This window comes from Lepidochelys kempii, chromosome 2, assembly GCF_965140285.1.
Source record: "Lepidochelys kempii isolate rLepKem1 chromosome 2, rLepKem1.hap1, whole genome shotgun sequence".
Taxonomy (NCBI): Eukaryota; Metazoa; Chordata; order Testudines; family Cheloniidae; genus Lepidochelys; species Lepidochelys kempii.
In genome coordinates, this window is record NC_136381.1 from 511378 (window position 1) to 525707 (window position 14330).

At 49.7% G+C, this 14330-nt stretch overlaps 1 protein-coding gene across 29 annotated transcripts in view; it reads right to left on the reverse strand.

The window, feature by feature from the left end:
• SCRIB (scribble planar cell polarity protein) overlaps nucleotides 1-14330 on the reverse strand; it is a 239190-nt gene that overhangs the window by 115681 nt on the left and 109179 nt on the right. For 27 of the 29 annotated variants that reach the window (XR_013635276.1, XM_078851362.1, XM_078851360.1 and 24 more), the window contains 2 exons: nucleotides 6645-6764; nucleotides 6300-6356 (listed from right to left, as the gene is read on the reverse strand). Coding sequence is in view for 28 of the 29 variants with exons in the window: in XM_078851362.1 (XP_078707488.1) it covers nucleotides 6300-6356; nucleotides 6645-6764 (177 nt within the window). In the remaining variant the exon portion in view is untranslated. The remainder of the gene's footprint in view (nucleotides 1-6299; nucleotides 6357-6644; nucleotides 6765-14330) is intronic. The other 2 variants (XM_078851365.1, XM_078851361.1) reach the window with 1 other exon arrangement.

Below are 14330 nucleotides of genomic sequence, written 5' to 3' on the forward strand. Positions count from 1 at the left end.
CAATCACCTGGTATTCAGAGGTGAGTGCCCTGAGAAGATTAGAGGGTTAAAAAGGCTGTACTAGCAACCCAGAGGCACTGGTATTGAATAAGGTGTGTGCGTAGGAAGGGGCAGGTCAGGACGGGCCCTCACTTGAGACTGACAAAGATTGCTCTTGCTGAAACTGTAATGTCATTGGTCTCCAGCAGGCAGAGTCACAAACCAGGCTTGCTCCGGAACAACAATGACACACTCCAATTTCATATCTCCGTGAAAGATGAAACACACACTAGAGGGAAATGACGCTTCCAGCCCCATGGGGCTGGCAGATGGCTGCAGAACTATTAAAATGAAAATCTCTTCTGAGAACAAACACACATCCCTTCTAGCAGATCTCCACTTGCAGACCCTGCAGTTCCAAGGATGGATCCAGGGGAGTCTCCAAAGAGTAATAAAGGGAACACTTCAGAAGAAAGATGTAGCTCTGTCAGGGAGGATGTACCTGACGGTAAATGACACCTAAACAAACTCACAAGGGGTACAAGCATCATGCATAGCCCCACACCAAACCTGCTGTAGAGGGGCAGTTACCTGGCTCCTGGGGAAAAAGGTAGGCTGACTGGGAAAGCGGCCACAGCTGTGGCCACCCCCAACCAGGCCACAGCTGTGGCCACCCCCAACCAGGCCACAGCTGTGGCCACCCCCAACCAGGCCACAGCTGTGGCCACCCCCAACCAGGCCACAGCTGGCTCTGATATAAGGGCTAAGGAGTGGGAAGGACCTGGCTGCCTGGGAGTACAGGGTACCCGGGGCAGAGCTGTGCTGGGGAAGGGCAAGAGGAGCTGGGGAGCTCCAGCCTGACAACTCCCCAGGCTGAGGGCTTGTTTAAGGCCTAAGCAGGTACCGGGGCTGAAGAGGTGTAGCCCGGGGAGAGGCAAAGGCAGTAGGTCCAATCCCTTTGTCAGTGATGAGTGGCCATCAAAGACTGCAGTTTGCCCCAAGGAAAGAGGGTTAGAGGATGACTGGCAGTAGCCACTGAGGCAAGGTGGGCATAGAGGGTTTGGGGTTCCCCTGGGAGGGGAGACCCAGAGTGTGGGGGTACTGTGGTGGGCAGGACCCTCAGGTAAAGGGCACTGGGGTCTGGGAGGAATATGGGGGGGGCCTGAGGCAGGAGAGACACTGGCTGGCAGGAGGCTCTTCGAGGCTGGAAAGAGCTAATTCCCAGAAGACCAGCAGGAGGCACCATGCTGGTGAGTGCTCGATCTGCTACACGCACTATGGCTGAAGAGTCAATGGCGTGGACTCTATGACACTGAAAAACTATGTGAATGTCCTGACACCATGTGGCTGCCCTGCAGGTCTCAGGATAGGGACAGGTCAAGAGCTGGCTGCAGGAGTTGATATGGCTCTGACTAAGCTGTAGGCCTGCCAAGAAGCAGTAAGGAAATGCTAGGGAGCCCCTAATACAAGGGAACCCCCATCCTCCCTTTTTATTCAAGTCTTCTTTAAAACTTTGCTTCTCTGCAGTCAATCAAAGTCATAGACTTTAAGGCCAGAAGGGACCATCGTGATTGTGACACTGTATACCTTGGGGAAGCACCCTGTAACCCCCATATTAGTCATTTGTGTATAATTGTGATATTTCATATAAAGCATACCATGTGAAGTATTGTGGGAAAGGTTATGTTCTGCTGAAACCCACTGTTCTACCTAATGAGTGTATCATTAATGCATATAAAATTATAATAATTGTGTTGTATGGTTTTCACTAAAATATGCCGTGGGTTTGGGAAGCACCCAGATACTAGCTCCCCAGAGACAATGATAAGGGAGGTAACCAACACCCTGGTGGGTGCTGAACAAATTTCACCAACTGTTGTCCGGCAAGGGAGTTACAATTCAATGACTCACTTGCATAAGGCCACACCAGGGGAATTGCTCAACCTTGCCTGGTGACTCAGCAATACCCACCAGACATGTCTGGACTTGTGTTCTCCAAGCACATGGACTAAGGGTATAAAACAGAAACAGGGGCGCCACGCTTGGCCTTTCTCCTGCCCCCACCTATGCTGCAAGTAACAAAGACACTCAGAAGACTGACGACTCCAACAGAGAAGACTGGTCCAGGTTTCAAGGGCGAAACCTGTGTACTATGAACTTCACTATCCAGTGGGGTGAGAAAAACTGCTTAATCTAGATCAGGGCGGGCAAACTTTTTGGGCTGAGTTTCTGAAATTGTATAGAGGGTTGGTTAGGGTAGGCTGTGCCTCCCCAAACAGCCAGGCATGGCCCGCCCCCTGCCGGCTCCCCCCGGGACTCCTGCCCCATCCAACCCCCTCTGTTCCCTGATGGCCCCCCGGAGACCCTTGCCCCATCCACCCCACCCCCCTACTCTCAGTCCCCGACCACTCCCAGACCCCCCTGCTGCCACATCCAAACCCCCCTCTCCTTCCTGACTGCCCCCCTCCGGGACACCTGCCCCATCCAACCAGCCCTTCTCCCTGACCGCCCCCAGACCCCTCGCCCCTAACTGCCCCCCCCACCCCATCCAACCCCTCCTCTCCTTCCTGACTGCCCCCCTGGGACCCCTGCCCCCATTCAACCCATGTTCCCCCCCGCCCCCTTTCCGCACTGCCTGGAGCACCGGTGGCTGGCAGCATGGCTGCATCAGGAGAGGCAGCCGCGCTGCACAGCACAGAGCACCGGGTCAGGCCGGGCTCTGCAGCCCCACCGCCCAGAGCATTGCGCTGCGCGGCGGCCGGCTGTGAGGGAGTGGGGACAGTCTCCTGGGCCAGGAGCTCAGGGGCTGGGCAGGACAGTCCTACAGGCCGGATGTAGCTTGCGGGCCGTAGTTTGCCCACCTCTGATCTAGTTGTTTCCCAGCCTAATAGGGTTGAGAGTTTAGACTGCGTACTTATATTTTATCTTATTTTGGTAACTAACTCTGACTTTTTGCCTATCACTCATAATCTATCTTTTGGAGTCACTAAACTTGTTTTCCTGTTTATCTTTACCAGTGAGTTTGCCTGAAGTGTTTGATATGTCCTGCTTTGAGCAGGGGGTTGGACTAGATGACCTCCTGAGGTCCCTTCCAACCCTGATAGTCTATAAATCTGCTCAGGTTTACGGAGGCTGGTGTATATCCACTTTCCATTGATGAAGTGGTGAACCAAATAAAAAACTTGCATTACTCATCTTGAGCAGTGCAAGACAGTACATTCGTGAGGTACAAGGCTGGGAGCTGGGGGAATTGGGCTGATGTCTTTCTGTGTGTGATTCACGAGCGGCTTTGGGAGCATTCATGCAATGTAGCTGGGTGTGGGGGTCCATAGGTGGTTGTGCTGAGTGATTACAGCACCCGGAGGGGTTTGCATCGTATCACTAGAAAAGCATTGTGAGAGACAGCCCAGGCTGGAGAGTTAAGGGGGAACAACGATCCCACACCCGTCACAGTGATCATCGAGTCTGACCTCTTGCACATCGCAGGCCCCAGAACCTCACTCCTGTAATGCACCCTGAGTTACTGACGGCCTCAAATCATGATTTAAAGACTTCAAGTTACAGAGAATCCACCATTTACTCTAGCTTAACCGAGCAAGTGACCATGCCCCATCCTGCATGGGAAGGGCACCAAACTGAGAGAATAAATGGTTATAAATGCCTAAATCCCCACCACATGCCTAAAATCCCCAAAGTGAACAAAAATGCTAAAGATTCCTGGGCTCAAAAGCCTGTTGTCCAGACCCTCATAATCTGCTTCCCTTATCAGTTTAAGATTTTGGTCCAAATCTTCAAAGCAATTAATGGATCAAGTCTCAACTACATTAGAGACCTCATATGCAAACTGCCAAGATTGATTATTTTCTCCCCCCACCATAACCAGACTGATATTCATAGCATCCGCCATTCTTTTTAAACCCTATCCCTTAAAAAACAAAAAACAAAAGACCTACCCCATGCAGAGCTTTGTATCATTTCAAAAGGGAGGAGTATCACAGAAGTACACAAAGTCCATAAGAATCTTGATTTTTGCCAATCTATTTTATATGGCAGATGGTCAGCTATCACAGTGATTGGCAGTAATACAAATACGCATAAATAAGACGATAATGGCCATATTGGGTCAGACCCAATGGTCCATCTAGCCCCATATCCTGTCTTCTGACAGCGGCCGGTGCCAGACACTTCAGAGGGAACAAACAGAACAGGGCAATTATCAAGTGATCCTTCCCCTGTTGTCCAGGCCCAGCTTCTGGCAGTCCGAGATTTAGGAACGCCCAGGGCAGGGGACTACATCCCTGATCACTTTGGCTAATAGCCACTGATGGACCTATCCTTCATGAACTTATCTAGTTCTCTTTTGAACCCAGTTATATGTTTGGCTTTCACAACATCCCACAGCAATGAATTCCACAGGTTGACTGCGTTGTGTGAAGAAGTACTTCCTTATGTTTGCTTTAAATCTGCTGCCTATTAATTTAATTGGTGATCCCTCGTAAGGCCCGTGGGTCTAGAATCCTGGGCCTTCAGATCTGCCAGGCAGTGGGAATCTTCATGCTGCCACCTAGCAGAAGCCGTAACCAGCCTGTGCTCCAATGCCCATGACCTGTTGTGGACACAGACCATGGGAAGTCCCGCCTTAAGGGGTCTGACAGGCAGCAGCCCATGGCTTCTGATTGGCTGCCTGCCCTATATAATCCTAAAGTGCATTCCAGGAAGTGTTCAGGCATGAGTGTGATATTACTGTAGCTGTCATAATCATTTCTTGCTCCTGAACTCCTGGTTTCAACTGCAGCTTGATTTGGACTTTGCCTTCTGACATGGACACTGAAATCAGACCCTTGGTATCGATCCTGGCCTGGAATCTGACTACGCACTCCTACACTCCTCCCTGCCTCAGGTTTGCCCCTGCTTTGACCATTGGTCCTGATTGCCTGTGGTGGGATCCTGACACCCCTGGTTCTTGTGTTGTGTGAAGGGGTAAATCACATGTCCTTATCCACCCCAGTCATGATTTGATCGACCTCCCTCGTCTCCGCCCCACTCGTCTCTCTGAACAGTCCCTGTCTTTTTAATTGCTCCTCATGTGGAAGCTGTTCCATCCCCCGCATCATTAAGGCGAAGATTTTGTCATGGTTATTTTTAGTAAAACTCACGAACAGGTCACAGGCAATAAACAAAAATTCACGGTATCCGTGACCTGTCTCTGACTTTTGCTGCTGCAGCTCCATGGTTTTTCCTGCTACCATGGTGGCTGGAAGCTGTGGGGTTCCCCTCCCCCCACGCATGCAAGGCTGTCGCCTGTCGCTGGAACCCTGAGGAGGCTGTCGCCTGTCGCTGGAACCCTGAGGAGGCCTTGCTGGAACTGCTGGGGCCCCTCTGGCTGCCAGCTCCAGTCCTGTAGCCCCGGGGGCCAAAGCAGAAAATATCACAGAGTTCTCTGGAAGTCATGGATTCTGTGACCTCTGTGACAAACGCAGCCTTACTAATCATTTTTGTTGCCCTTCTCTGTACCTTTTTCCAATTCTAATGTATCTTTTTTTGAAATGGGATGACCAGAACTGCATGCAGTATTTGAGGTGTGAGCATACCATGGATTTATATAGTGACATTATGGCATTTTTTGTCTTATTATCTATCCCTTTCCTAATTGCTCCTGACTGCTGCTGCACATTGAGCAGATGTTTTCAGACATCTATCCACAATGATTCCAAGATCTCTTTCTTGAGCAATAATAGCTAATTTAGATGCCATCATTTTGTATGTATAGTTGGGATTATTTTTTCCAGTGTGCATTACTTTGCACTTAGATAGGTAAAGGAATGTTTGGATTGAGATGCAGCATCTTGTACCAGGACCTGCAGTTGTGTCTCCTTAAAATATGGACAAATATGAGTTGTGTGTTCCCATCTTTGACTTTACTAGCTGTATGCAGTTAATGGTGCTGTTTGGAGAGAACTGATCATCTTGGAGCTCCCATCTAATCCAGGGAACAGAGGCTTCTGCTCTTACCGTGGAGGCCTGCCTTGTGATTGAGGCACAAGTATAGTGAAGAGCAGCATGAAACCATGTTACAGATGCTGGAATAGTCTCAATGAAGCAAGGGAAAAGAGGTATGGGAAGACGAAAAAAGAGGGTCCGGAGAGCTGGGGATATTGGTGAGCAGAGAGAGCTAATACCCCAGAGGTGAGGAGAGGACCCAGAGCTTCCTGTGGGAAGTAGTGCTCTGGTTAGGGCAATTCTGCGGCATTTCCCTCAGAACTCACCACCTTGGTCAAGATATTGTCAAGGTCAGAATGTGAGTGTGAAAATGCTCTCACCACTTTCTCCATTTCTTCTCTCTCCCACTGAGTCGCCTCCCTCACCATCTCCATCTCCTGGGAACAAAGGGAAAGATAAGAGGGCCAGACCCTAAAATGACCCCTGCTCTAGGGGCAGCACCATCACCCCCAAAGGAGAAGATATGAGAGTCACATCCCTGAGCACTTCTGGGAGAAGCATTACCACTCTTCCAGTCTTATGGAAACAGCAGGTGCACCGGAGCTATGGGGAGGAGTGAAATCTTCTACCATGGCGCAGGCTCCATAGGCCAACGCAAAACACTGCAGAGCTTCAGAGACCATTCTGCCCTATCCCATTCTCCTGAAGGTAGTTACAGCACCCACCTTTTGTAGGATCTCCAGCTCCTCTGGGGTCAGGTCACGGTCAATGGAGGAGATGCTTTCCAGGCTGTTCTTGCGGCCAATGCCAGCGGCAAAGGGGTTGGCAATGATTCCTGGGGACATCTACAAAAAAGAAGGTAACATCACATGTCAGGAACACCCAGTGCCTTAGAACACAGAGACCCCCACCTGCCCCCTGGGTACTCAGAGCACAGAGATGATCCCGCCCAACAGACCACAGTCATGTACCTCTTGAGACCCTTCCCATCCCCTAGGGCACCGAGACCACCTCACCCATGTGCACAAGGGCATTCATTGGTAAATTCACTGGTAAATTCTGGCTCCTTCTCAGGCTCTGGTTGGCCACACCTGTTGGAGAGAGTCCAGCGGAGGGCAATGAAAATGATTAGAGGGCTGGAGCACATGACTTACAAGGAGAGGCTGAGGGAACTGAGGTTATTTAGTCTACAGAAGAGAAGAGTGAGGGGGGATTTGATAGCAGGCTTCAACTACCTGAAAGGGGGTTCCAAAGAGGATGGAGCTCGGCTGTTCTCAGTGGTAGCAGATGACAGAACAGGAAGCAATGGTCTCAAGTTGCTGTGGGGGAGGTTTAGGTTGAAAAAACTTTTTCACTAGGAGGGTGGTGAAGCACTGGAATGCGTTACCTAGGGAGGTGGTGGAATCTCCTTCCTTAGAAGTTTTTAAGGTCAGGCTTGACAAAGCCCTGGCTGGGATGATTTAATTGGTGTTGGTCCTGCTTTGAGCAGGGGGTTGTACTAGGTGACCTCCGGAGGTCTCTTCCAACCATGATCTTCTATGATTCTATGACTGGCCCTGGCCCTTCGTTAAGCAGGGGGAGGAGGCTCTGACTAGTCCTGACCCCAAGTGGCAGGGGAGGGGACTCTGGCAAGCTTGGGGGAGAGGGGCTCTGACCATCCCATGCGCATCGTAGGGCAGGGGGAGGGGTGCTGACTGTCCCTGGCCCCTCAAGGCAGGGAGGGTTCCCCAGAGACAGCTCCTCAGCTGTCAGCAGTGACAAAGGAACTGAGTGACAGGAGAGTAGCAACATTATTGTACCAGCAGCTGGGCCGCACCACTCAGCCAGCAGCGTTGGAATGTTCCACCTGTTGACGTTGGGCGGGAGAAAAGGGGAGTTCTCCTAAACTCTCTAGCAGTGTGATTTGCAGCCAACTGGCACTGGATGCCAAAGACCTCAGAGTGCATCTCCTGTGGCGATGTCTCCTCTAGGCCCTGCACGCCCAGCAGTCTGTGCTGGGGATGTGTGTACCAGGGAGGGCCAGGCTTGGGGGAGCAAGAGCCATTCAGTAACTCTGCAGAGTGCAGGCCCATGGCTGTGTAAGGACGACTGTGAGTGCGCTCACTGCAGCCCTCCCCTGCACCTGCCAAGGGCATTGTGACAACTGGGCAGCGCTGGGAGAATGTGCACTCTGAGGCCAGATTTCCTCACACTGCCCTTTCTGCCCATGAAGTTACCAGCCCTGACTGACACCTTCCATCATTGTCGTTGATAGCTTTCCCCCCGAACTGCTGAGGAGTGAAACACCAGGCTGGGCACTGACTTCTTGCAGGTCTCTGTCCTGGGCAGGTATATTCTGATTACTCTTCCAACAGTTATGCCGTGCCACATGATTTTGGGATTGGGACAGGATGGCAGCAACAGAAATGGTTACTTCCTGTAACTGTGGTTCTTCAAGATGTGATGCAGACAGATCGAGGGACGTGATCGTTCCCCTCTATTCGACATTGGTGAGGCCTCATCTGGAGTACTGTGTCCAGTTTTGGGCCCCACACTACAAGAAGGATGTGGATAAATTGGAGAGAGTCCAGCGAAGGGCAACAAAAATGATTAGGGGACTGGAACACGTGAGTTATGAGGAGAGGCTGAGGGAACTGGGATTGTTTAGCCTGCAGAAGAGAAGAATGAGGGGGGATTTGATAGCTGCTTTCAACTACCTGAAAGGGGGTTCCAAAGAGGATGGCTCTAGACTGTTCTCAATGGTAGCAGATGACAGAACGAGGAGTAATGGTCTCAAGTTGCAGTGGGGGAGGTTTAGATTGGATATTAGGAAAAACTTTTTCACTATGAGGGTGGTGAAACACTGGAATGCATTACCTAGGGAGGTGGTAGAATCTCCTTCCTTAGAGGTTTTTAAGGTCAGGCTTGACAAAGCCCTGGCTGGGATGATTTAACTGGGAATTGGTCCTGCTTCGAGCAGGGGGTTGGACTAGATGACCTTCTGGGGTCCCTTCCAACCCTGATATTCTATGTTTCTATGTATTTCCACTTAGGTGTGTGCATGGCCAGTGCTGGAGCTGGAGAATTTTGCTTGCATCTCATGGCTGTAGCCCCTCCCCTAACCATATGAGGCGACGGCCTGACCCTCAATTGCTTTGCACCAAACACCAAGATGAGACTCTGATGCAGAGGGGCTGGAGGGTGGGTCAGGGAATACACATCTGCATCACAATGCGAAGAACCATAGTTACAAGAAGTAACCATTTCTTCTTCTTTCAGTAGATGCAGCTGTGTATTACACTTAGGTGACGCTCAAGCAGTACACCCCCAAGAGGCGGAGCTCGGAGTCTATGTAAGCAAGAATCGCAGGACCATCCTATCAAAGCTTGCATCTGCCCTGGATGATGCAGTGATGGCATAATGGTTCATGAATGTAGGTATGGATGACCACACAGCAGCCCTGCAAATGTCCAGTATGAAAACCTCACTGAGGAAAGCTATGGACATCGCTTGTGCTTTTGTAGAACGAGCTCACACCCACTGAGGAGGCATAGCCAAAGCCATTTCACATGCTGTCTTGATGCAGGATGTTTTCCATTTAGAGATCATCTGTGAAGAGACTGCCTGATCCTTTATGTGATCTGTATACGACACAAACAGGCAAAGTGAAGCACAAAACCGTTTAGTCCTGTCCAGATAGAAGGCTAGACGTGGCCTGACATCTAATGGATGGAGACACTGCTCCTCCAGAGATGGATGTGATTCAGGGAAGAACACAGGTAAATATACCTCCTGGTTCAAATGAAACTGAGAAACCACTTTAAACAACAATTTTGGGTGTGGTCATAAAGTCACTTTGTCTCTGGAGAACTGTGTATTCACCGCTGGGGAACTCAAGATGGGTTCACATCAGAGCCTGCAACTCACAGACTCTTCTTGTGGATGTTATCTCTACCAGGAATTCAGTTTTTGATACAAAAGTGGAAAGGGACAAGATATGGGCTTGAACAGAGGTCCCATCAAAGCTGCTACGCCCGTGTTAAAATCTCACAGAGAAACTGGCTCTCAGATCAGAAGAAGATGTGGATGAAGGAGCCCTTTTAAGAATCTTATTATCATGGCACTGGAGAAGACTGATCTTCGCTGAACAGGGGGTGAAAACCAGATGCACTTTCAATGAACTAAGTGCAAGCCCCAACGACTGAAGGAGCAGCAGGTACTCTCAGATGTCCTACATAAAAGCCACTGTCAGTTGAATTCCACAGGCTAAAGATCACACTGAAAACTGCTTCCATTTAGCTGAACAGGCCATTTTGGTAGTGGGCTTTCTACTGTTGAGCAGGACTGCCAGGACAGCCGCCGAACTTCCTCCTTATTCAGCCGTGCAGAAGCCATGCCATGAGTCGCAGGGAGCTGAGCACGGGATGCAAGGTACAGCCGTGATTAAATTGGGATGGAGAGGAAGTGGTATTGGAGGCTGAATAGATAGTGTGAAAAGGCCGAGAACCAGCACTGCCTGAGAATGAGACTCTGCCTTCAGCTGAGGATGACTTCTCGGATGATTGGGAGAAAAGCATACAGGAGAGTCGACTGCCAGCAGACGTGGAAAGCGTCAGACAAAGAGCCTGGAGTGAGGCCCCCTCGATAGCAGAACAATGACATTTCCTGTTGTCCCTTGTAGCAAATAGGTCAATCTTCAGGATGCCCCAAGCTGTGAAGATAAGCCAGAGGACACTTGTCTTCAGGGACTACTTGCGACTCAAGGAAAAATTCCTGCTGAGATGATTCTGGATTATGGACAAGTGAACAGCTCTCAATAATGTTCTCTTCAAGGCAGAATTCCCATAATCTGATTGGTTTCAGAGGAGCAGCCGTGTTAGTCCGTATTCGCAAAAAGAAAAGGAGTACTTGTGGCACCTTAGAGACTAACCAATTTATTTCAGCATAAGCTTTCGTGAGCTACAGCTCACTTCATCAGATGCATGCCTCTCAGCAGAGTAGCCTGGAGTGCGCTACTCCTTGATTGTTCACATAATACATTGCGGTGGTATTGTCCGTAAGTATGTGAACCACTAAGCCTCTGATATGGTCCCAAAAAGTATGAAATGCATTGCAGAGGGCCTGAAATGCCATTCTTTTTAGGTGGCAAATCTGAGGAACTGTCCCAGATTGAGGTGTCCTTAGAGGAGGTTTTGGAACAAATTGATAAACTAAACAGTAATAAGTCACCGGGACCAGATGGGATTCACCCAAGAGTTCTGAAGGAACTCAAATGTGAAATTGCAGAAATACTAACTGTAGTCTGTAACTTGTCATTCAAATCAGCTTCTGTACCAAATGACTGGAGGATAGCTAACATGACGCCAATTTTTAAAAAGGGCTCCAGAGGTGATCTGGGCAATTACAGGGTGGTAAGCTTGACTTTAGTACTGGGCAAACTGGTTGAAACTATAGTAAAGAACAAAATTGTCAGACACATTGATGAACATAATTTGTTGGGGAAGAGTCAACATAGTTTTCGTAAAGAGAAATCATGCCTCACCAATCTACTAGAATTCTTTGACAGGGTCAACAAGCATGTGGACAAGGGGGATCCAGTGTATTTAGATTTTCAGAAAGCCTTTGACGAGGTCCCTCACCAAAGTTCTCTTAAGTCCCAGGCAGATTGCGAAGAGCTAAAAAAAGGATCTCTCAAAACTAAGTGACTGGGCAACAAAATGACAGATGAAATTCAATGTTGATAAATGCAAAGTAATGCACAATATAAAACATAATCCCAACTCTACGTACAAAATGATGGGGTCTAAATTAGCTGTTACCACTCAAGAAAGAGATCTTGGAGTCATTGTGGATAGTTCTCTGAAAACATCCATTCAATGTGCAGTGGCAGTCAAAAATGCTAACAGGATGTTGGGAATCATTAAGAAAGGGACACATAATAAGACAGAAAATATCATATTGCCTCTATATAAATCCATGGTATGCCCACATCTTGAATACTGCATGCAGATGTGGTCGCCCCATCTCAAAAAAGATATATTGGAATTGGAAAAGGTTCAGAAAAGGGCAACAAAAATTATTAGGGGTATGAAACCGTTGCCAGATGAGGAGAGATTAATTAGACTTTTCAACTTGGAAAAGAGACGACTAAGGTAGGAAGTAGCCCAGAGAAACCAGACTTCAGTTTGGTGGTGTTGTGGCTTAACAGCCAGTCAGTGTGTTGCGGAAGGATCCCCGCTGACCCAGAGGCGGGACACCTGGCCACTGTTAGGGCCCTGGGCTGGGACATAGTGGAGACAGGTGGATCTGCATCCCCCTACCTCTGCCACCCCACCCTTGGGGTGGCAGCCTCCCCACCATAGGCTACGAAGCCTGTGTTTGTCGCCTGCCACAGCCAGGACAACAGCATGCTTGTTAGCTTTCCCCTGCCTAAGGGTTAGAGCTTATAGACTGCTCGTTAGCTCTCCCCTGCCTAAGGGTTAGAACATAAGAATGGCCATACTGGGTCAGACCAAAAGTCCATCCAGCCCAGTATTCTGTCTGCTGACCGTGGCCAATGCCAGGTGCCCCAGAGGGAGTGAACCTAACAGGTAATGATCAAGTGATCTCTCTCCTGCCCAATTACAGGCCTGAGCCTACAGACTGCTCATTAGCTCAGCCCCGCCCGAGGGCCAGAGTCAACAGACTGACTGAGGGCCTATTGACTATTTGGGATTCCACCCTGTTATGAAAGCCAAGACACTACATGCTAATTCCCCTGACGCTAGGCTGTGATCCCAGCAACGCAGTGAGGCAGTGTGGCCTCCCTCCAAACCAGGATGGGTAGGGACGACTGCGACACCACTACAGGCCCCAAAGAACTCAATTTTTTGAGTGGGAGCCAACATTCCCTTTGCGGTGTTTAACCTGAGACCAAGACAGTCGAGCAAGTGCAGTGTGGTGCCAACATGAGCAAGAAGTTCCTCTCTTGATCTGCCCTTCAGTAACCAGTCATCCATATGCAGGATTGTGTGAATTCCTTTCTTCCTGAGATATGCCATGACAACCACCATGCATTTGGTTAAAAACCCAGAGGGCAGAAGGCTGAATGGGAGGGCTGTATACAGAAAATGGTGCTCCGTCACGACAAATTGAAGGAACTGTCTGTGGTGAAAGGAGGCATCCTGAATGGCCAGAGCAGCAAACCAGTCATTCTGAGACAACGCAGTGAGGACAGTCAATAGAGTGACTATTCGGAATCTCATGCACCTGATATATTTGCTGAGGCCACGAAGGTTGAGGATGGGTCTTACCCCTCCTGTGGCTTTGGGCACCAGAAAGTACTGGAAGTAGAAGCCATGACCCTGGTGTTCTGGCGGAAGTTCCTTGGATGCTCCCAGAGCCAGCAGAGAGCAGACTTCCTCAAGGAGCAGTATCTCATGAGAGGAGTCCCTGAAGAGAGACAGGGATGGAGGGTGGGGAGAAGCTGTGGAGAGAAACAGGATGTCATAGCCTGATCTGATGGTGCTTAGGAATCAGCTGTTGGTGATGGAGCCTCAAGCATTGTGACCCCAAAGAGGGGGAACAGGGAGAGAGGAGCAACGATTGGAACAGTGCTCTGGACCAAGGAGTCAAAATGAGCAATTGGAGGGCACCAGGGGAGGGCATGTGGACTAGCCAAATCCCAAGCCCAACTGCTTCATCCTGTGGGATCTCTTCCCCTTTATGGGGTAGCCCCGTTGTCTTGGAAGAGGGGAGGGCCGGCCAAACAGGTGCTGGGGATAATACGGCTGCTGGTGTTGCTCTTGAATACCACAGTGGTGCACCTGCAGGATAGCCCTGGAGTCCTTGAAGTGCAGCATCTCAACTGTCTTGTCTGAGAACAGCAGTAGGCCAAAGGGCAAATCCTCAAAGGCTTGCTGGACACTGGGGACAATACTTGAGAATTCTGCAGCCAGGAAGCCCGGCTAATGGTGACCACGTAGGCCATCAGCCTGGCCAAGGTGTCCACAACGTCTCGGGTGGACTGCAAGGATGCCTTAGCCACTAAGCAGCCTTTGGTGACAAATGCCCGAAATTACTCTTGCAAAGCCTCAGGCAGATGGTCTACGAATTTCGACATAGATGTCCAGTTCATAAAATCGTAGTTGGACAGCAAGTCTTGCTAATTAACAATTAGCATCTGTAAGGCAGATGAGGTATAAATCTTCCTGCCCAGGACGTCCGATCATTTAGAGTCTCTATCCTTGGGGATGGCCTTAACCCTGCCCTGCCGGGCTCTGTTCACCGTGGTTACAACCAGAGAATTTGGGGCTGGATGGGAGCAAAAGCCCTCAAATACCTGCACAGGAAGGAAGTAGCACTTTTCCATGCACTTAGCCACTTAGATGGTACTGAAGCCAGTATGCTTCGGATGGCTTTACCAGGTCCAAGGAGCATATCCTTAATAGGGA